The sequence below is a fragment of the Mustela erminea genome, chromosome 3, assembly GCF_009829155.1.
Source record: "Mustela erminea isolate mMusErm1 chromosome 3, mMusErm1.Pri, whole genome shotgun sequence".
NCBI lineage: Eukaryota > Metazoa > Chordata > Mammalia > Carnivora > Mustelidae > Mustela > Mustela erminea.
The window spans coordinates 88,999,074-89,022,167 of record NC_045616.1 but is presented as its reverse complement, the minus strand read 5'-3'; the positions used below and the strand labels follow the sequence as shown (position 1 = coordinate 89,022,167).

The 23,094-nt window shown below is 36.3% G+C and overlaps 1 protein-coding gene across 2 annotated transcripts; it reads left to right on the top strand.

Annotated features, from left to right (window-relative positions):
* The first annotated feature begins 2,954 nt into the window (after positions 1-2,954).
* MYOT (myotilin) lies at positions 2,955-22,120 on the top strand. 2 transcript variants are annotated; one of them, XM_032336635.1, is made up of 10 exons: positions 2,955-3,104; positions 5,927-6,493; positions 10,747-10,921; positions 11,824-11,928; positions 15,577-15,623; positions 16,478-16,610; positions 18,215-18,422; positions 20,557-20,722; positions 21,136-21,269; positions 21,455-22,120. In XM_032336635.1, exons 2-10 carry the CDS (start codon positions 6,138-6,140, stop codon positions 21,625-21,627), a joined length of 1,497 nt encoding a protein of 498 aa, XP_032192526.1. In that variant the 5' UTR covers positions 2,955-3,104; positions 5,927-6,137; the 3' UTR covers positions 21,628-22,120. The 2 variants fall into 2 exon arrangements, with proteins under 2 accessions (XP_032192526.1, XP_032192525.1); XM_032336634.1 differs by having other exon boundaries at positions 15,574-15,623.
* The last annotated feature ends 974 nt before the right edge of the window (positions 22,121-23,094 follow it).

Here is a 23,094-nt window from a genome sequence, read left to right as displayed (position 1 = left end):
CAGTATCTTTCATAGGAGATTGCCATGTTTTTCATTTTAAAAAATCACCTTTTAGAAAAATTATTCAATTAAAGTTCCATAAAAGTTAACAAGTTTGTACTGAATGTCGACTACGAGCCACAGTGTCCCAAGGAAAGATAAAAAATAAACAGTCCCTCCCTCCCTCAGAGTACATTTAGCTTCCTTGAGGAGATACCTTATACCATGTAAGAGTCCATTACATGATTTCCTGTTTCATTTGAGTCTCTCTGCAAGCCTCTGTCTGATTAGGTTAGTAAAACAGATACTATCTTTGTTTTTCAGTTAATTATTAAAGCTCAGAGAGATTAAGCAACTTGTCTAATGTTACACAGCAAGTATATGGCAGAGTGGGCACTCACACTCAGGTCTCCAAAACAGGTAATAAGAAGGTTAATGTGTCTACAAAGTTGAAGATCATTAACCAAATTAATGTTATCATTTTTACTGTTTGACTCCAAACCTAGTGGAATGTCCATTACTACTTCTTGCTTGAAAAGAATGTAAGACCAAATCAAGCACTCAAAAGATTTCAAATTACAAGTGCTACAGTAGGACAGAACTTCAGTAATCATAGTGAATTACGCATAACCTGAAAATAAGTGACAATGTTCTCCACTCATTAGTCCTTCCATCCTCTATGTGGCATTTGCCTTCTCAGCTGATACAGCAGAAATTAGCTTCATCACATACATCTGACATCAGACTTTATAAAGACAAAGCTCACAGCACCGTTTTACAACAGAATACATGGCTTACATTTTTAAAAAACAACAAGAGCTATAAGTGAAGAAAGGATAAATGAGTGACAGCTAAATAGCCAAGCCACCCTTCCACTGATGATAAGACAAGAAAGAATTCCCCTAACAAGCAGCAGGAAATGGTTCAGTGAGATAGTGGGAAGTTACTTACATACTGGGAAACACTAGAATGATTCACCAGAGGCCCTTACTGACAATTTAGAGAAATAAATGAAAAAGGCTGTCTTGGCCAACCGGTTTGAATATAGTTCACTCATCTGCCATCTTACGGATTCCTCCAGTTTTAGGACAATTTTTATCAAATAAACAACTAAACCATTTGATGGTCTGTGAGGAAACAAAAAACACCATTCAAAAAAGCAAACCAAATATTAAAAAGCAGAAAAACAGATTCATAACAGATTATTAAATATAAACTATTCACTTCTGACAATGGGGCCATGAAAGAAGACCTTCCTTTCCTTCCCAAAATCAGCCCTTGATCCCCTTACTGGGGCAAGAAACTTTGCCTAGATTTACCACGGAGCTACTACACTGTAACCAATGTTATATCTTACAAAAGCAAAGGAGAGAAAAGAGATAAAGCTTAAAGGATAAAAAGTAAATGGGATAAAATTCCTCCTCAAATATGGTATGTTTAGAATCTGCCCTAGGTAAAATTGGGGACTTCACAATTTGTCCTGGGCATCTTTCCTACTTGCCTGGTAGGATAACAACTTAAACTTTTAGGTTTTAAGAGACCTCAAATCTAGTATCTCCACTTCCTTGCCCTAATCAAGCCCCATTCTCTCGAAGAACCAAGTATCAGTCACAAATGCCAAATTTAAAGTGCTTAGAATAGAGCCCTACTCATAGTAAATGCTATACTTGTTGGTTATTCTTGCTACTTTTATTGTCACTTGCGTTTACACTTTAAGACTCCTAATTTGGATTAAAAGGCTTTGTCCCTATTAATGGAATCTGAAATATCACTGAGCAGATGTAGAGAAATATTTTGGGAAATTCCTGAAATAAGACTTGGTAGGCAAACACCTACTCATCCAGTCTAGTATGCCTTTTCCACTGAGTAATGGCTGCATGCCCAGGAAGCAATTATCAAACTTCTCTGAACACCAAAGGAAGATACACCTACATGGTCAGCGCGAAGAATTTTATATGGCTCATATGTGCTCAAACATCTATTGGATGGACCTACATGTACATGGTAATTAAAACAATACTGGAGCACCATGAGGGAGGGTAATAAATAGATATGCTTTAAACAGGAGAAACGTATGAAAACTAAAACCACTAAATGGTGCTAATTCCACTCAATTGACCTGATCCTCAGGCCGCCTACCCCTCTTTATTACTTCTGTTGTTGATTTGAAGGTTTCTTCCTCTGTAATTATTTAGCTCCCTTCACAAAAATGGACATCTAAATACCAAGACAGTCTCCTTAATGAAGAGAGGAAAGTATATAAATGTTAAGTGTTAAGGAAGATGAAGGAAAAGAGTTGACACTATAAAGCCCCAAATGTACAGAATGCTTATTTGTCTGGTAATTTCTTAAGTGTTTCAAAACTCTTGAAGAATAAAAGAACAAGGTCAAAGAGGCATATGCCATACAGATTCAGAAAACTTGCTAAGAAACAAAATCGTTTTTTTCCACCTCCCCACCTCCCTACCTCCCCAGTGACTTGTCACTGTGGCTCTCCTGCCTTTGCTGAGACCACACCCTGTCTCCTAAAACAAACTGCTTGAACTCTGCTCCACCCCTACTTGTATTTGGCAAGGGGGTGGTGGGGGAAGCCTTCAGATGAACAACTATCCAGTACAAATCAGTTTGGAACCCATCAATCACTAGTCTTATTTAGGGAGAATTTTTACTGGATAGAACGTCAGTCTCAGAATACAGGTTCCCTTTTAGTCCTTCCTTAAACAGGAAGGCTTCCAAGTCCCAACCACGATAAAGAAATTGAGTTTTCTATGTACTTTTGTCCATTTCCTAACTCTTTGCTCTTCTTCCGCATGAGCCTGCAAAAGCTTACAGTCAAAATTCACATCTAAAATAAAGAGGACTGCAAGAGAAGCTCAAGTAATCCCACTCCTTAAATATCACTAAGACATCTGAGATATTGTTTAGATTGTGGACTCTTACTTTGACATGCCAGCATAGGTAGATGGACAGGCAAGCACATCAGATGTCAGTTTGGCAGCTGATAAAAGTCAGTGGTGCTATAATACTAAGCACAGAGCCACTAGATTAGTCTGTGAGAGAAAGGGATGCCTCTTCCTTCCCTTCAATAGTGGGTTAAACCCAGCTGGCACCCTCTGGAACGACGGGTAAGTCCCATCTTTATTTCTGCTACAGTTTGGGGTTTTGTTTTTGTTTTTTGTCCAAATCAGAGGAACGTGTGCAAAGATGATCTTCACATAAAAACTCTGAAAGTTACATCATGTTATTATGTCAAGATATGACAAGAAAGTAACTTACTTGTTCCACTGAAAACTGGAAGGCATTATAGAAAGGGTACAAGGAAAGATGGTTGTATGTCAATATTTTTAAATCATCATTTTTCCTTGAAAAGGCACACTTGGTCTGATTGTAACTGTGGTGATGTCCTAGAGCTTCAAAATATCCTCAAAGAGTTTTTATACAAGTCTGTGCTATATTAGAGACTGAAAGAAAAAAAGTTAAGATTTTTTTAAATAGGAAACTGCATAGTATTTTATTTATAAAATCTCTGTAAATTGTGCTTGCTTCAGCAGCACATATACTAAAATCTCTGTAAATTATTTAACACTATTTGGAAGAAAATGACACTGTCATATAGAAGAATCCATTATAGAATTAAATTGTTGTACAGTAGCTACAAACATGAAAAACTTTTCAGAGTTCTCTATTTGAACAACTGTGTAAAATTTTGTTGAGACATGAGAACAATGAAACTTTTGAAAGAACATATTTTCAATTGAGCTTTGAAAAATAACAGTAATTGTTAACTATGTTATACATTTTGATGCCAAAATGTATAAGATAGTTGAAATTTTGAAAACATAGATAAAGAAAAACAGGGAACATCTTGGAAAATATCTACTGCTTATTTGTTAAACAGTTTATTCCTTGCTTTATGAAATGAATCTGAATAATTTGCCTTCCTAAAAAGGAATTGAAGAACAAAATTTGGATTCAATTCTGCAATGGAATGAATAAGCCCATAACTACAAAACTACTTGCCTTGAAAGAGTCCTTTTTTGAGATGATCTAATTAAAGCCTCCTTCTGGTTGTTTTCTTTCAACAACTTAAAGCCCTAATATAGTTAATTACTAAAATGCACTCTAGTTGATAATGCGTGTATTTATAAACTTGAAATTAAGGAATACATGGCTTCTTAAGTGTTCTTTTTCAACAGAATCTTTCTCTTGGCTATTCAGTAGCATTTGTTCTTTCCTAAAAGTGCTAGTTTTAACTTTAAACTACATGCACAGACTTAGGATAAAGTTATTTGGTCTTTTTCCATTAAAAACGATACATTCTTCAAGATAGGAAATTAAACCACCTTAAGATTTCATTTTGATGATGACAGTTGGGGTAACTTTATCAATTAATGGTTTGATTTATCATTATCTCAGAGTTGGGTTATAGTATATAAAATTAAATACAGTTTGAACTAAATTACCTGATATTTTGAATAAAGACAGAACCAACGCCACAATTCATAGGGCTAGTCTGTGTATGTGATGTCTATATATAGTTCTGCTTAGGTTTACCATACTAATGGTAGAAATCAGAGGCAAATATAATGCTTCAAGGATGATTTTAGGAGCAAAAGATTCATCTATGGAAAATGGGGATCTGTTATAGGAAGTCAAAAGAACCAATACATATTTGAGCAAGAGAAATAGCATTCATCCTTTCTGGGTAAGGCATAACTAGCTTCATACTGCCTTACTTCCTTCTGTACATCCTTGTCTGCCATTTCAAAAGAAAAAGTAAGATAGAGGCTAAAACAGCTTTAAGATTAGTCTAAAATGCGTATGAGGGGCGCCTGGATGGCTCAGTGGGTTAAGCCGCTGCCTTCGGCTCAGGTCATGATCTCAGGGTCCTGGGATCAAGTCCCGCATCGGGCTCTCTGCTCAGCAGGGAGCCTGCTTCCTCCTCTCTCTCTGCCTGCCTCTCTGCCTGCTTGTCATCTCTCTCTGTCAAATAAATAAATAAAATCTTTAAAAATAAAATAAAATAAAATGCGTATGAAATAAGAAAAATAATAAAAAGTAAAACTGTAAGAGAATATCAACACCATTAACTAGATAGTATCATCTAAAAATAACAAAAAAATTTACATATCGCTCTGGAGTACAGTCAGTAACATGTATACACACAGAAAGACACATATACTCCTTAATTATCATCTAGTTTGGTACTATGGTCAATTTGGAATCAAGGGGGAAAAAAGAGACAGTGCATTGAAAGGTAAAAAAAAATATATACTCAAAGTTGACAACAATGATTTATGCATGTTCCCTCCCTACTTTATGGAATTCTGAAAGGTTGAAGGAGTAAATGCAGATGTTTATGTTCTTTATTAAAAAGCATGGTGTACCCCTTGATTTACCAAGACATCATTCATCAGAGATCACCAGGACATTAATTAACGGTGTATATTGGCTATGCATTGGTTTTCATGAGCAATGGGAAGAATTCAGATAGAATGGGAGCTGACATGTTAGATATTTAAGTACTAATAATTTAAATCATTAAATATTTCTGTTTAAAGAAACTGTACCCTCTGGGCAAAAGCTAATCGTAAAACCATTAAATTTTCACACTGAGCAACATCACAGAATTTTCTTTTCCACCACTTGGCAAACTCAAATTTCCTGCTCCTTTATCTTGAAGCCCCTGGCCATGCTTTCAGAATTACCCAGAGGCAAACAGACATTAATAAACCCTTTTTTCTTGTTCTCAGGAGAAAAGTCACTTGTACAAAGACAGAGATAAAGGAAGAAGTCTAGAAGATAGAAAAGTTCCACCTTGAGTGACCCTGAAAGCATATAAAACCAAAAAAAAAAAAAAAAAAGCATAGATGCTCTTAAAAATGTCAAACAAACAATATTGTTTTTTATGCAGATATTGTAACTGAATCATTTTCTCCTTTTGAAGGAACAATACTCTTCAAGAGAAGGCCACTCCATCAAAGACAAGAGCACAGTACTCCCAAGATCTCAACAAGGAGGGGCAGGCCAAGGTTGCTTCTGATTCCTTGGGACCTTCTGTGATTCCAGGCTTGCCACCCCAAATTCAGGACCCCACCTTTCCAGGACAAAATCATTATAGTAATAAATTGCCTCCAGCTTCCATATACCAGCTAAGCATGTTTAACTATGAACGTCCAAAACACTTCCTTCAATCCCAAAATCCATGTGGCTCCAGACTGCAGCCTCCCGGACCGGAAACATCCAGCTATTCTAGCCAGACCAAACAGTCTTCCATTATCATCCAGCCCCGCCAATGCACAGAGCAAAGATTTTCTGCCTCCTCAACAGTGAGCTCTCACATCACCATGTCCTCCTCTGCTTTCCCTGCTTCTCCCCAGCAGCATGCTGGCCCCAACCCAGGCCAAAGGGTTACAGCCACCTATAACCAGTCCCCAGCCAGCTTCCTCAGCTCCATATTACCATCACAGCCAGACTATAGTAGCAGTAAAATCCCTTCCAATGTGGACTCCAAGTAAGTAAATTTTTTATATGTGTGACTATATACTGCATATACACTGAGCTCTTTCTGAGGAGTTGGTGGGGGGTGGAGGGGGGGTAATGTCCTAGTTCACTATTTACTATCTAAACAGGCAATGTGACCTCAGGGTCTCTTTCATCATTCTCCTAAAACACCTTGAACCAGGGTGCTGGCAGTAAGAATCATCTGACCCATTCTCTAATGTCCACACTAAGATAGACCCAAATCATCTATTACCACATACAATTACTTACCTATTATTTTCCATCTTCAAAAAAGGATTTCTAACATACCCAAGAACAGTGAACTGTTCTCCCAGTTAGGTCCTCATGCTATAAATTTAATTGCTTTAGTTCTGGGCTCAGCGGAGATGAAGAGCACCTGTCTGCTCTTCCTCAGATAGGATTTCCTCTCACATAAGCAGAGGCTATTAAATGTCTTCTTGGTCTTAGTCTTTTCTTCCTATCCATTTTCCCCTCTGATCCTGACTACCCATTTAGCTAAAAAACAAAACAAAACAAAACAAAAAACCCAGTTTTTTAAATAAAACCTGTTACTCAGATGCTGAAGTATATGAATTTTCCTTACTATGATCAGAAGAAAGACTTGAATAGATAAATGACCTTAGGGTTCCCGTTAGTAATTAAAACCATGCTTTGTCCAAATTGGTCAAGCTGATTGTTCTGTCTAAATAAAGAGAAGACTACCTGGAGCCTTATGCAAACATGTACTACTTCCAAAGTCCTAAAACTATCCGAGGAGAATCTGATATGAATAAGGACACAGTGGTTGTGCTTTTTTTAAAACACGAACTAAATGCTCTGTGCTTATGCAAACCTAGAGCTATCAGTTTTCCTATCTGTTGGCTGGCTAAGACACCAGAGAATTAAATCAGAGGCATCTGAAAAACTGTCTGATGGAATATGTTTTGTTGCAGGCTTATCAACAGATTTGCTGAGATTCTCGATAATTTCTCTCAGTCTTCTCTGGAGGCTAATTTTTCTAGAGATTCCTATTGTTGGTAACAACTCCAGAAACTTAGTTGAACTAACTACAGCAATTCAACCTGCAAAGAATACTTTCCAACATTTAAAAAAATCAAAATGAAGAAAGCCAAAAACTTTTGTTAGAATCCTATATATACTAGGCTGAACCATTTAAAATGGCTGATAGTCAACTATTATTTTTTACCTACAAAATGGCATTCATAAGTTTGAACTAATATTTTTTAAAGAGACCTTTAAGAATTAAGAGCCCTCTTAGAAAGAATTCCCTCCAAAATTCCAATTATACCCATTATCCGTTATCATACACTATAGATTTTTCTTGTTACATTTTAGCCAGACAATCATTTTCCATCTGGTTTTCCATTATTTTCAGATTTCCTATATGAGTATCTTTAAATCTAAAGTAACCTTTTCTGGGGGTCCCAGGACAAGAAAAAAAAAATAAGTAAAATAAAATAAACTTTTCTGACTATACTATTTTTCTTGGTCTTTCAACCCTATTCCAAATATGTGCCCAGAAAAGAAAACTGCAAATAAATAATAAAGAACCTCAACCATGTTCCTGGCTCTGTGACAGAACTAAGAGAAAAAGGCAAAAATGGAAAGTATAAGAAATAAGCATAGGAGGTCCCCAAACCAGAGATCAAAGATCCAGCTTTAGCTGTTCCATTTGCAGCAACCATAGATAACTCTTTTAATCTTCCCCCAGCCACTTGATACTCATTCGGTGTCCAGCTGCACAGGGTGGAAAGCTCTGGCCCTTTGAACATTTGTGCACAACTCCCTCATTGTTATGGTGGGCTTTAGTTTGCCCTGCCTTCAAAAATAATCCCTTGGATTCTGACCTACATTGCTTTGAAACCTTTATTTAGCTTTTCACCAGTAGGAAACCCTTAAGCAAACATTTTATTCAGTCGATCAAACTAAAGGCTGGAAACTGAGAACTCTAATTCTAATTATTCCATTCAAAAAGCCTGCTGTGTGACATTCAGCATGTGTTCTTTACCTGCTCAGTGAATCAGTTTTATGATTTATAACAAAACTAAGGATTTGGATGATTAATGATAGGGGGAAAAAAAGACCTATAAAGCAGAGTGCAAGAATACTATTAGTTTATAAATATGAGCACATATCTAGTCTTAACACTTAGGCCATCTATAAACTGAGAAGGGAATTCTGTGAATGAATTGACTAGGTCACATACATGATCAGTGATTCTCTGGCTTGGTTTTGATAACCCTTCAGGAATTCTCAGATATATTGTATTATACTATGACAGTCTAAAAACAAAATTATTTAATTCTAATTCACTTTAACAACATGTGACTTTTATAAAGTTGGCAGACTAGCAAAAAAGAAAAAAAGCTATGTGGTACCTGAGTGGTTTAGTTGGTTAAACACCCAACTCTTGGTTTTTGCTTAGGTCATGATCTCAGGGTCGTAAGATTGAGCCTCACATCAGGCTCCACACTCAGTGCAGAGTCTGCTTGAGATTCTCTTCCTCTGCCTCTTCCCTCTGGCCCTCCCCTCACTCACTCTCACCCTCTAAAGTAAATAAAATATTTTTTAAAATAGGCTATTCATATAGTTAGAATAATAGGAGATCTATAAGACCAAAGGAATTTTACTACTTTGACATGAAAATTCAATCTTAAAGTCAAGAACAAAAACAAAAAACACACATACAACTCACTATTTATTTAAACACTTAGTCTGGGTGTTTACTTAACTAAGAACAAATCAGACTTTAGTTAAGCATTAACACAGACAAGTCCATGTTAATGAAAATAAATATTACAATGGTGACTAATAAGCCGTCTTTTTAAATTCAGAATATTTACAATCTAGAGATTACTAATCAAGTCCCCAAAGCCAGAATTGAAACTCCGGTGCCTCTCTGAAGAGATACATTTCCACGGAGCTTATAAATTCTTTTAATGACCTTTGAGAATATCTGAACAGAAACAGGTCAGAAAAGAGATCCAGGCTGCCTCATCTCAATAACTGGAGAATGTTTATTTTCATAATGCTAAAATATTCACAGAGAGTAGTGACCAGTTATCCTGCATTAAACAGATACAAGCACACACCCGCAGGGCCCTAAATGAATAAACTAGGTGAAATCTGAACAAACAACTGTCAAAAAACGAGCTACCTAACAAATGTGATAATACAGGAATCCCTAAATACTGCACTCTGTCACAATCAACAGGGGAAGGCAGGGAGGGGTAAGACCATTTTTCAAGATAATTTAGGATTAGAACTTGAAATAAGGATTTAAACCAAACTCTTCAACTGCTATTCAAATTTGCTTCTTTTCCCAACCCCCCTTTGTGCTCAGGTTACATTTCTTTCTCCTTCCTCCTCTTATCATTCCTTTATTTCTCTAAAAATCACTTCAGCAGTGTTAAAGAAACCATTGTTACTGTAAAAACTATTTGTTATATAGTACCACACTTGAATTATGTACAACAGGAAATTAAAAGGAACTGGAAATTAAAAGGAAAGCCAGATTATGTCAGCTGCAGACTCCATTCAAAGCGACAGAATATTCACTAAATACCAGTGGTTATATTGGTAAATGTTTAACAACCAGCTCTGGAGAAAGGAGTTAGGATTTGTGATAGTAAACAACTTCCCCAGTATACATACTCCCATCACCACCAATTTCAAACTGTCAACATGAGATCACAGGGAGCTGACAATGGTATCCACCCATAAAACAAACTTAACAAATTCAATTATAAGACTGGAAGAACTCTCAAGCTGCCAGTAACTAGACTTGCTCTCTCTCACTTCTTTAGGAAAGATCTTCAAGGAATGACATCCTCCTTATGACTAACCTAATTTGTTTCTCCAGCCAAGACTTAAAAAAAAAAAAAGAGGCTGGTAACCATTCTTATTAAATTCTTCTTGACTGTTACTAGAAAATTGTTTTTAATAACAGTAATAGTACTAAGTAGTAGATTCAGCTTATCTAAAGGTGACTGACAGAATTAGGTAAATTACACTTTAGTACCACATCTTTCTCTGAAGATCTTTTTTAAAAATCTTTTTTCTGGGGGGGGGGGTGCTTGGGTGGCTCAGTGGGCTAAATATCTTTTTTCTGGGGTACCTGGCTGGCTCAGTCAGAAGATCATGTGAGTCTTGGTTTCAGGGTCCTGAGTTGAAGCCCCACGTTGGGTGTAGATTACTTAAATAAATAAAAACTTTTTAAGAAGTCTTTTTTTCTTTTTAAAGTTATCAACAACCCTCATTTGGCCAACCTGTAAATGCTAAACCATCCCAAAGTGCAAATGCTAAGCCCACCCCAAGGACTCCTGACCATGAAATACAAGGATCAAAAGAAGCTCTGATTCAAGATTTGGAGAGAAAACTAAAATGCAAGGACAGCCTTCTTCACAACGGAAATCAAGTAAGCAAAATATCTGTTTTGCACAAAAAGCCCATCAGACTATAAAATCTAATCCTAGTAAGAAAGCTCTTTCTCTCACAGACCTATACCCTTATGATCCGCAAGGGATAAGGTTATCTAAAAAGAGGGACTATTCGGATCCAATACGAAACGAAAACATTGTGATATTTTGGATTTGGATCCAATACCAAATGAAAGCATGAAAACACCTCATAATTTTCAGTAGTAAAAGAAAGACACAAAAGAAGAATGTAAAACAACGTAAAAAAATGAAGCAAAAAAAGAAAAAGAAATCTTAATAATTTAATGAAAATTTTGTTTTAAGCATTATTCCTCATAAAATATATCTAATGATCAAAAAACCAACAGTCAACTTTTTCACATACTTTGGTTTGTACTACTGATAGACACGTAGCTATGAGATCTATGAGATAACTCTTCTGTACCCGCTGTACTAGTCACTTATCTCTTAAAAAGCACTATATACCTTAAATCCAAAAATATTTAACATACCAGCTGCACTGCTTTCAACCAGAAATCTGATGTTCAGTGTTGATTTAATAAAAGTTATTTCTCCATGTGAGAATATGCAGTACTGTATTCAAAGATGGAGCCAATGAGACCATGCAGAACAAAATGGAAGGCGAAGCATTTCCCCTTACTTAAGGGGATTATGCCTGCCTTTCCCAGAAGCAAGAGGAACACAGATGAGGGGAGGAGCACTAGAATGGAACAGAAATGCTTTGAATGAAAACAAAGTTTTAAAACATAGTATATCTCTGTAATTCAATAAACAGAACCATACTTCTTTGGTATCATTCTTGGTGGTTTTAAGGTAAAGGAATACAAACAGCTTTTATTAAATCTCATTATTATCTCCTTAATGAATGATTTCTTTAAAGCGGCTCACATATGAGGAGAAGATGGCTCGCAGATTGCTAGGACCACAGAACGCAGCTGCTGTGTTTCAAGCTCAAAATGACAGTGAGGCACAAGATTCACCGCAGGTAAATTATACTAATCTTTACCTAACTCGAATATTTTTCTTTCATGTAATTTATAAATGTGTTTTTCCAAATGCTTATAAATACAGTTTGAAGCAAAAGTCAATCACTTCCATGCTCCATTAGGTATAAAAAGTAGAGACCACAATGAGCTAAAATACACAGAAACTTAGAATTTTATCCCGTTTTCTGGTGCTCTAGTATCAGCATATGAAATGTCACAAAAAGAAAACACCAGAAAGCTAACAGTGTCACTTTTCATCTGGATATTTAGGGGTCTGTTACACTTACATTTAGAGCTCCTTTTCCAATGTCAGCAGGGATAGAGAATTTATGAGTTGTAAACCTTTAACAGGACAGAAGTTAAAACTCTAAGCCAAAGTAATTATAACCTTTTCTCATAAGCTGTTTATCATTTCAATCTCTTAAAATATATTTGTGGAACTAATGAAACATCCAATTCCGTTTTTGTATTCAAAAACGCTTCTTATTAAAAACAAAACAAGGAACAATAAAAAAGCCTTGAGCAATGGCTCAAACATTAACGAAAGGATCTTTTCCAAGAATGGATAAACTTTAGGAAGGGCATAAAGTGAATATCCCACAGGCTTATTTTTTTTTAATATTTTATTTATTTATTTGACAGAGATCACAAATAGGTAGAGAGGCAGGCAGAGAGGGGGGGGAAGCAGGCTCCCCACTGAGCAGAGAGCCCGATGTAGGGCTCTATCCCAAGGCCCTGAGATGACCTGAGCCAAAGGCAGAGGCTTAACCCACTGAGCCACCCAGGCACCCCCAGGCTTTTTTCTGATCAATTTCATTCTAAAAAGTAAACTTAACCCTGAAGAGAAATATAGAGTTAGAGAAACAGACTCATTTCTTGTCAAAAATTCCAAAAGAAACCAGAAGCCAATGTGATGAAACTGGGCACCCAAGAACTCCAAGCTTCTAAGCACAGGAAGCTAAAAATAGGATTTTATTTCTGTTAAATGCAACTACTAAAAAGGATGGAGCAGGGTCTAACAGTGCAACTAATTAGAAAATTAGAACTTGAATCTCTGGGTACTCAACAGTTCATACATTCATTCAATTAATTATTTTACATGGAGCACCTACTGTGTGTTGGGCTCTGAACTGGTACAGATTACAGCAAGAAGATGGGAAACTGCCTCTATTAGTAGAAGTAACTCAAAGCAATGTTATATTGATGGTGTATATTATAAATTCAGTGTATGATTCTGAAGGCAAGAATCTATCATTTTTCTCATTCTTTAAAAACATTAAAATAAAAGTGATAGGGCACCTAGGAGACTCAGAGGGTTAAAGCCTCTGTCTTCAGCTCAGGCCATGATCTCAGGGTCCTGGGATCGAGCCCCACATCAGGCTCTCTGCTCGGCGGGGAGCCTGCTTCCTCCTCTCTCTCTCTCTCTCTCTCTCTCTCTTTCTCTCTCTGCCAGCCTCTCTGCCTACTTGTGATCTCTATTTGTCAAATAAATAAATAAATAAATAAATATAGATAGATAGATAGATAAAATAAAAGTGATGGTACCAAGAAAAAAGACAACAGCAAAACATACCATTATGAAATCAGAAAGGATAAATCTTAGGGTTTTTTGGTATGCTTCAAATACTCTAATAATCCAAAATGTCATCAGGTTACATAAAACTGAAATATTATACCTCTGAATATGAATATATACATACTCAAACTATCACTATAGGAAAACTTAAAAAATTTGGATATTTTAGGTTTAATCAGATTATTTTTATTTTTTACCAAAAAGTTGATTTGATAAATGAAATTTGACATGTTGCTTAGAGAACCTTAAGACTAGCCAATAATTGTTAGAGTTATAAGAATTTTAAACTTTTTTTTTAAGATTCATTTATTTGAGAGAGAGAGAGAGAGAGAGAAATCACAAGTAGGCAGAGAGACAGGGAAGCAGCCCCCTGGCTGAGCAGAGAGCCCGATGCAGGGCTCGATCCCAGGACCCTGACATCATGACCTGAGCCGAAGGCAGAGGCTTAACCCATGGAGCCACCCAGGTGCCCCTAAAGTTATAAGAATTTTAAAATGACCAAATACATTAAACATATTCATCCCAAAATAAATTATTTATACTCATATTTGCTGCATTGCTATATAGATGTTTTCCAGATATTTGGATATGGATATATTTTTCACTAGTCTCCACCACTATGCCAAACACAGTAAAACGCACAAAATAAGCACCAAGTATTTGGTCATTTAATTATGGTTTCCGTCGGGATGCCTGGGTGGCTCAGTTGGTTAAGCAGCTGCCTTCGGCTCAGGTCATGATCCTAGCGTCCTGGGATCAAGTCCCACATCGGGCTCCTTGCTCAGCAGGGAGCCTGCTTCTGCCTCTGCCTGCCATTCTGTCTGCCTGTGCTCGCTCAACCTCTCTCTCTGATAAATAAATAAAATCTTAAAAATAAATAAATAAATAAATAAATAAATTATGGTTTCCGTCACTTTCTGGTTTTATTCTCAAATGAAAATAATTTTCCAGTGCTTAAATATAAATCCCAAAAGATATCTGCTTAAATATACCTTTATTAAGCAGGAAGTAATTAATTTTGTTTTTCAAACCTTCTCAGAGCTCTACACATCTTTCATGATGTCTATTATGATTTTGTGCCATGAGCTAAAAAGAGAAGTATTTTCCAGTCTAATATGTGTTAATTGCTGTTGGTGCACTTTTGAGCAGTGGGCATAATACCCTGTATCAACTGCCAACACAAGTGACTTCATGTCTATTCCTGTTTTACTAAAGGACAATCTGTACTATGTGTTCCCATTTCAAATACACCAGGGTGACACATCACCCTTTGTTGTAAAACAGTCACATGAAAAATGAACCACCAGGAATTCTAAGGCTAGCTAATTTTCATATATTACACCTGTTGAACAGTCCTATTAATTCTGGGGATTTCTTGCTAAAGTATTAGAAGCTCGGTGCACTATATTCTAGTCGCTTAACAGTTAACCCTTGAACAATGCAGGAGTTAGGGGTGCTGAGCCACCCTCATATAGTGCAAATCCACATATAACTTCTGACTCCCCAACAACTATTAGCCCACTGCCGACCAAAAGCCTTACTAGTAAATAGATTAACACATATTTTGTAAACTATATGTATTACATACTATATTCTTAAAATAATCTAGAGAGGAAAGATGCTGAGAAAATACATTTAAAGTACTGTACTGTAGGAGCACCTGGGTGGCTCAGTTAGTTAAGCATCAGGCTTCAGCTCAGGTCATGATCCCAAGGTCCTGAGATCAAGCCCCGCATTAGGCTCCCTGCTCAACAAGAAGCCTGCTTCTCCCTCTTCCATTCCCCTGCTTGTGTTCCCTCTCTCACTGTGTCTGTCTCTGTCAAATGAATAAAATCTTAAAAAATAATAATAATAATTCAAAAAAATTAAGTACTATACTGTATTTATCTTTCAAAAAAACTCACATATAAGTGAACCTGTATAATTCAAACTACTGCTGTTCAAGGTTCAACTATATAATTAACAACTGCACAAAAACAGGAAAGAAATGCTCAACCAAGACTAGTTAATTCTGCTTCATTTCAAGCTAACAACCATGTTAACATTCTCACTTTGTTTTAATTTCAAGCAGCACAACTCAGAACATGCACGACTGCAAGTTCCTACATCACAAGTAAGGTAAAAAAAAAAAAAAGAAAAAAATTTCTCAATCTTAAAGAAACATTTTGCTACCAAAAATATTTCCAGCTTAAAAATGTAATATTTGGGGGTGCGCCTGAGTGGCTCAGTGGGTTAAGCCTCTGCTTTAAAAAAAAATGTAATATTTGGGGTGACTGGGTGGCTCAGTGGGTTGATGCCTCTGCCTTCGGCTCCGGTCATGGTCTCAGGGTCCTGGGATCGAGCCCCGGGTCGAGCTCTCTGCTCAGCGGGGAACCTGCTTCCTCCTCTCTCTCTCTGCCTGCCTCTCTGCCTCCTCGTAATCTCTATCAAATAAATAAAATCTTTTTTTTAATGTAATATTTACAAAGCCTTGCCTCCTACACCTTTTATAAAAAAAAAAAAAAACGTGAATTTTCTAATGTCTGAGAGGATGGTCAAAATTTTTATCCATTAATTCTCAGAACTATCTCAGAGGGTTTTTTTTTATATGTTTTGGTCAAATAAGCCAGGACCACATGTCTATGTTAAGAAAGTTCTTCATGATAATTGAAACCCAATTCCAATTACTAAATCATTGCACATGGTAAGAACCATCCATGGGGTACTCTGCATTTTAATAAGTTTTTCTGTCAATTTACAGCTTTGTACAAAAAACAAAAAGATGTATAATTTGTACCAAACGTTTTTAAATTGCTACCATTTCTAATAATCATTAAATATGCCATGTCCTAAGGTCTCTCTATTGTTTATTACACTACCGCATAAAACAGTATAGACTCTGGCAGTTCCAATACAATGGCTTAACTGTATTTGTGTAAAAGGGAGAACAGTGACAATTTTCCTACAGAGTGATTATTAAAATATTTTTGTAGAAGCAGATCGTCTTCAAGGGGAGATGTGAATGATCAGGATGCAATCCAGGAGAAATTTTACCCACCTCGTTTCATTCAAGTGCCAGAGAACATGTCAATTGAAGAAGGAAGATTCTACAGAATGGATTTCAAAGTAAGAGTTCAAAAATACTGGAGGAAAATTAACAAGATACTGTGTTTTGAAAAATGTCCTCTTCCAAATTTGAGAGACAGGGCAGGGGGTCATGGGGGCTAGGGAGGGAAAAAATGAAACAAGATGGGATTGGGAGGGAGACAACCAATAAGAGAATCTCATGAAATAAACTAAGGGTTGCTTGGGGGTAGGGGAGTAGGGATAGGGTGGCTGGGTTATGGACATTGGGGAGGTATGTGCTATGGTGAGTGCTGTGAAAAGTCTAAGACTGATGATTTACAGACCTGTACCCCTGGGGTAAATAATACATTATATGTTAATAAATATTTTAAAAGTCCTCTTCCTGGGGTGCCTCGGTGGCTCAGTAGGTTAAAGCCTCTGCTTTAAAGCTCTGATCCCAGGGTCCTGGGATGGAGCCCTGCATCGGGCTCTCTGCTCAGCAGGGAGCCTGTCTCCCTTCCTCCCTTTGCCTGTCTACTTGTAATCTCTGTCTGTCAAATAAATAAATAAAATCTTAAATTTAATAATAAATAAATAAATAAAAAGTCTTCTTCCTCTTCATAACTTGCTACACACCTAGGGCACCTGGGTGGCTCCATAGGTTAAGTGTCCAACTTTTGATTTCGGCTCAGGTTATGACCTCAGGGTTGTGAGACCAAGCCCCATGTTGTGCTCTGTGCTGGGCATGGAGCCTGTTTAAGAGTCTCTCTTCCCCTCTACCCCTTCCCACCCCTCTAACAAAATAAATAAATAAATAAATAACTTACTGTACACCTTAACAAGTAACATGTATAGTAGGTGAGAACAAAAATTCTGGAGCTAAGCTTACCTGGGTTTGAATCTTGGCTCTGCCACTATTCAGCTGTGTAACCTTACTTAAGACAGTCAACCTTGGTGCTTTTTGTCTCATCTGTAATATGGAGTAACAAATGTACCTACCTCATAAAGTTGTTATGAGGATTAACTGAGTAAACAGGCATAAGGTACTCACAATAGTGCCCACTCCATACTAAAGACATAAGTGAAGCTACCAAAACGATAGGATTTCTAAAGCAAAATTCCTCTTTAATTCTTCTCCATTAAAAAATTCAAGCCAAGCTGCTCACTTGGCCTAGAAGAGTTCTTCAAGCTAGAAGAGATCTTTAGAAAGACCTACATTTTTATTATCCTCATGGAATCCTTTTCTTACGTCTTCTGGATTCCTTATGAATGAAAGTATATGAATTTAACTGTTATGGGTTATAGTAAAACACTTAACAAACTAGCATTTAAACAGCAGAATTTCTTGTGGAGACCTATATAACATAAATTAATGTTCTAAATATAGTAACTGGGAGATCTTAAGGAGCCTGAGGTTACATATGGAAGGGTTAGATATGGTTTGAGGTAGTCTGAAAATATTAAATTCAACTCAAGAGTTTTAATTTCCACTGTTTTTGTTAAGAAATTGTTGAAACCAAATACCTTTTTAAGATCTTCTTCGCATTTTGAACCACAAACCCACTCAGATACTGGAATTGTTTAAATTTATAAATGGACAAATAGGTTCCAGTGATGATATAATTTAAAATTCTGTCATCTCCTTCTTGTGTTTTCCTTTCCAGGTAAGCGGACTGCCAGCTCCTGATGTGTCATGGTATCTGAATGGAAGACCAGTTCAATCAGATGATTTTCACAAAATGATAGTGTCTGAAAAGGGTTTTCATTCACTCATCTTTGAAGTGGTCAGAACTTCAGATGCAGGTGCTTATGTGTGTGTTGCCAAGAATAGAGCAGGAGAAGCCACCTTTACTGTGCAGTTGGATGTCCTGGGTAAGCCTTCAAAGAGATCTTCAAGAGTTCCTTAATATCCAGCAGTATTTTTAAAAACAAGTGTTGAAAAAGAAAAGCCCAGATGACTTATTTAAGGTTAATGTCTACACAACCCAACAGAATGCCAATTTTTATCTAAAAGTCACAGAATGGTGGGAAGGGGGGAGGGAGCATTTTTGAGAGAAACTCAGTGAAACTTCAAGGACAGACCTAGAACTAAAGCTTTTCAGGAAAGGAAATAAAGATATGGTGCAATTTTGGACAAAATAAGACAGTACAGGTGACCCTTGAACAACATGGGCTTGAACACCACATGTCCACTTACATGCAGACTGTTTACAACACAGTATGTTATTTTCACTTACGATGTTTTAAATAATATTTTTTTTCTCTGGTGTACTTCACTTTAAGAATACAATATATAATACATAGTAACATATAAAATATGTGTTAATTGACTATTTATATTTTCAATAAAGCTTCCAGTCAAGAGTATGTTATTAGTAGTTAAGTTTCTGGGAAGTCAAAAGTATGGATGTCTGACTGCATGTGGTGGGGTGGGGTGCTTCAACACCCCGCGTTGTTCAAGGGTAAACTATATAAGCATTTCTAAACATAACTGAAGGACCTTAAAGTAGAAAACATTAGTCTGGCCGTATCTCTGATCTATAATCCAAAATAATCTGATTCTTATCTTTACAGAACTGTCATGGTCACACATAATTTAAAACTGAGGAATAAATATTAACTTTTAACCTTAGTTTATACTTCTTTTTACTAGAAACTAGTCTCTATAACGAAAACACACCTACTTGCTTTAGAAAAACAGATATGGCTAACTAAACTCATGTCTCAAATTTGTTTTCAGTAAGGCAGTTTCTTACAAAACTTAGGTACTGTTTTAAAATATTACAATTTAAGGGCTTTAAATATATATTACATTTGTAATGGTTTAAGTCATGGCATAATGCAAAAGAGATACTTCGCTACAATTCACTGTTGATTATATAAAATCTTGGTAAGTTAAAGGATGGACAATTTCCTTAAATTCGCATTCCACTCAGATTAATGAAAAACCTTTAAGATTTTTCTATGATATAATAATGGGTCTCACTCTAAGGGAAAAAGTAGTGATTTGGGAATCAAAAAAAGATCCAATTCAGGTGGTTAAGGTCTAGGCAAATCTTTTTGTGCCAATAGCTCCAGAAATACTGTAACACTAGAGCTAAAAGAGGCCTTGGCAGACATCTGTCCAATTTCATTTCTCCTCAGAAAAGATAGGGTTACAGTAGTATATAATTTCCTCTTTTCCTTCAGGTAATTAGAGAAATGACATGCCAACTACAGATATTTGTATAATATTTTACAGTTTATAAAATATTTCTTCATTATCTCAGCTGATCCTCATGGTATTTTGAGTAGTAATGGGAGGCAGAGCAGTCACTATTACCTGTATTCCTTTTAAAATGGGTTTTCTAGATGCCTGGGTGGCTCAGTTGGTTAAGCCACTGCCTTTGGCTCAGGTCATGATCCCAGAGTCCTGGGATTGAGTCTCACATCGGGCTCCTCGCTCGGCGGGGAACCTGTTTCTCTCTCCACCTCTGCCTGCCACTCTGCCTGCTTGTGTACGTGCTCTCTCTTTCTCTGACAAATAAATAATAAATAAATAATCTTTAAAGTGGGTTTTCTATTTATCTGTTCTACAATAGATAAAACTGAGCCTCAGAGAAACCAAACAAATTTTTCCCAATTTGGCATGGCTGGTGGGGCAAAGAGACAATTTGAACCTAAGTTGTCTAGTCTTGCCACCACCCGTGATACCTCCTTACTGAAGAGACATAAATGAAAACATAACTTAAATTCTTTGAATGAAACATGATTATAAATTCAATGCAACATTACATTAATGTTTTAGAACTCTATTTAGTATAATACAAAATCGTACTACTACACATTGTTTTAACATTTGAAATTTGAAAAAAATTTCAAAATTTATGCTAAAACTATTATAAAGCTTCCAATCTTCTTGAGTTATGATTTTTTAAAACTTTTGTATTAACACACAAATTTCATAATAACTTATTTTCTTTTTATAATATTCTCAATATTTGAATTCTTTTTTATTAATACGTAGCAAAAGAACATAGAAGAGCACCAATGTTTATCTACAAACCACAGAGCAAAAAAGTTTTTGAGGGAGACTCAGTGAAGCTAGAATGCCAAATCTCAGCTGTACCTCCACCAAAGCTTTTCTGGAAAAGAAATAATGAAATGGTACAATTCAACACTGATCGAATAAGGTAGGATAAGTATTTTTAGACGTAACTGTAGTTTATTTGGGTGATTCCAGTTGTACCTGAAATGTATTATAAATGGCATGCTTTTGTAATCTCACTTTGTCTAGTTTTTAAAACATGGAGAGGAAATACAATAAACCTCATTAATCCACTAATCAAAACTTTAGGGCATAAAGCTAGGATTTACCTTTTTACTAACCATAAAGAAAGACGGCTCAAGGAAATAATGACACAAACAAAATTAAAAGGGGGAATTAAACTCAATAAAGCCAATAGCTATTTGGCACTGACTAGGTACCATTTCCAAATGGTTCATTTTCTTACAGTCTGTCCCTCTGGATCAGAGGCATCAAAAAAAAAGTTTCACAGGAAAATTAATACCTATACTTCATTGTTTTATTACTGTTTCTTTTCAGTTTATATCATGATAACTCTGGAAGAGTTACTTTACTGATAAAAGATGTAAACAAGAAAGATGCTGGGTGGTATACTGTGTCTGCAGTTAATGAAGCTGGAGTGACCACATGTAACACAAGATTAGATGTTACAGGTATGTCATGCTATCAACCCAGGGACTTAATCAGACAGATTTAATAAAAAACACAAATCCCAGCATAACAAAAGAATAATCAGTTGTGACTTTTTTTTCTTTTCCTATCTGATACTGAATATCTAGGGCAACCCATTTGTTTAGAACAGATTTTCTGAATTAACCTCTTTTTTATCTTATTTCAGTCCGTCAAAACCAAACTCTTCCAGCTCCTAAGCAGTTACGTGTTCGACCAACTTTCAGCAAATATTTAGCACTTAATGGTAAAGGTCTGGATGTGAAACAAGCTTTTAACCCTGAAGGAGAATTTCAGCGTCTAGCAGCTCAATCTGGACTTTATGAAAGTGAAGAACTTTAATGAGGTTACCAACACGGGAAAACATAGCTACATTATTAGTAATATATTCAATTAAATTTTTAAAACAAATCCATAGCTGTATTAACAGATTATGGCTTTAATTAGGTAACATAACTAATATATATTTATAATATTTATCCTTTGACTCTTGCACATTCTATCTTCTTCTCTGGTTTGCGAAGCCCATGGAAAATCTGGGTATATGGGTTTGTAATTGTAGAAGACTATCTTAAAATGCAATATTTTAACATTTAAGTCATACACATTTAACAATTACAGGTTATGAATTCATATTGACTCTTTAAGCACATCTAATGCTTGTAATAAGGTTTACTGGTACTGCTTTCTAAATACTGTTTCACCCATTTTCTCTTATAGTAATACTAACATGGTATAGATTATCTGAGTGTTCCATAGTTCAATGTCAAAAGAGAATAAAATTTCAAATATTTAAAACAGACTGTCTTCACAAAAGTGTAGATCTTTACAATATAAATTCTGGTTTCAATATGCTATACAACACTTAACAAAATCTAAGAATAACAAGCTCCAAAAAAATCAACAATATTATGTTCTAGAACTGTCTCAATGAAGCTCACTTACAGCTCAGTCAATTCTTTCGGAAATTAAGCTAGACTTTCCACGGTTTGCACTTCAAAAGCAAGCAACCACAATAACTAAATCCTGACAGAATCTCTCCTGAAATTGTGATTTTGTTTTAACCAAAAAAACCCCTAAGTCTTCAAGACCCTTGAGTCTATTGAGCTCAATGGAAAAGGAATAGTTTGTAGAGTCATCTGCTTAATTCTTACATTTCATGTAAATTTGAATGCCTGGGGTGTGGAGGTGGGTGTCCTCCTACATTTCAAGTTCATATAACCTATTACATTAGAAAACATAATTTTGTGAGCATCTGAGAGTCTAAGTACAGGAAAGGGAAAATCCTTTTATTGCACTATTCCTTAAGCTAGGACACTAGTCCTTTCTTCTCAGGCCTCCGGTCCACTGGCCATGGCCTTTTGCTAGGCCTCTCCTGTTCCTTTTATCATTGGTAGTCTTTGACCGTCTCTGCTCTGTGGCCTCGGTTTGTTTTTTACCTACACATAAAATAGCATTTATCAACATCACTCGACATCTCTTTCAGGGAAATAACAAAAGCGGCTTTATTTTTTCCTTCCCCAACAGCTTGATGATTTTCTTTGCTGGCTGCCCCGGGGCCTTTCTAAATTCTGTTTCATTTTCCTTTTTTCCAACATGAGACTCTCTCCTGTCTCATATCCTGGCAGGGTTCTGGACGCCTTAATTTACAGCCAAAGGTCTTTGGTTTACAAACCTTCCCATCTTTGCAAAGCTTCCGGGCCAGATGTGAGTCTGGGCTCCCCAGGTCTCCTGTTTGGCCTACTCTTCCACATAATCACTTCAGAGCTGGATTTTTTTTTTTTTTTTTTTCATTCTACTTTATCGTTT

Excerpts from the sequence above, each read along its gene's own strand:
- MYOT (XM_032336634.1), top strand. The coding sequence starts at position 6,138 with ATGTTTAACTATGAACGTCCAAAACACTTCCTTCAATCCCAAAATCCA. Across the intron at positions 20,723-21,135 it reads TTCAACACTGATCGAATAAG|TTTATATCATGATAACTCTG; the intron begins GTAGGATAAGTA and ends GTTTCTTTTCAG. Across the intron at positions 21,270-21,454 it reads CACAAGATTAGATGTTACAG|TCCGTCAAAACCAAACTCTT; the intron begins GTATGTCATGCT and ends ATCTTATTTCAG.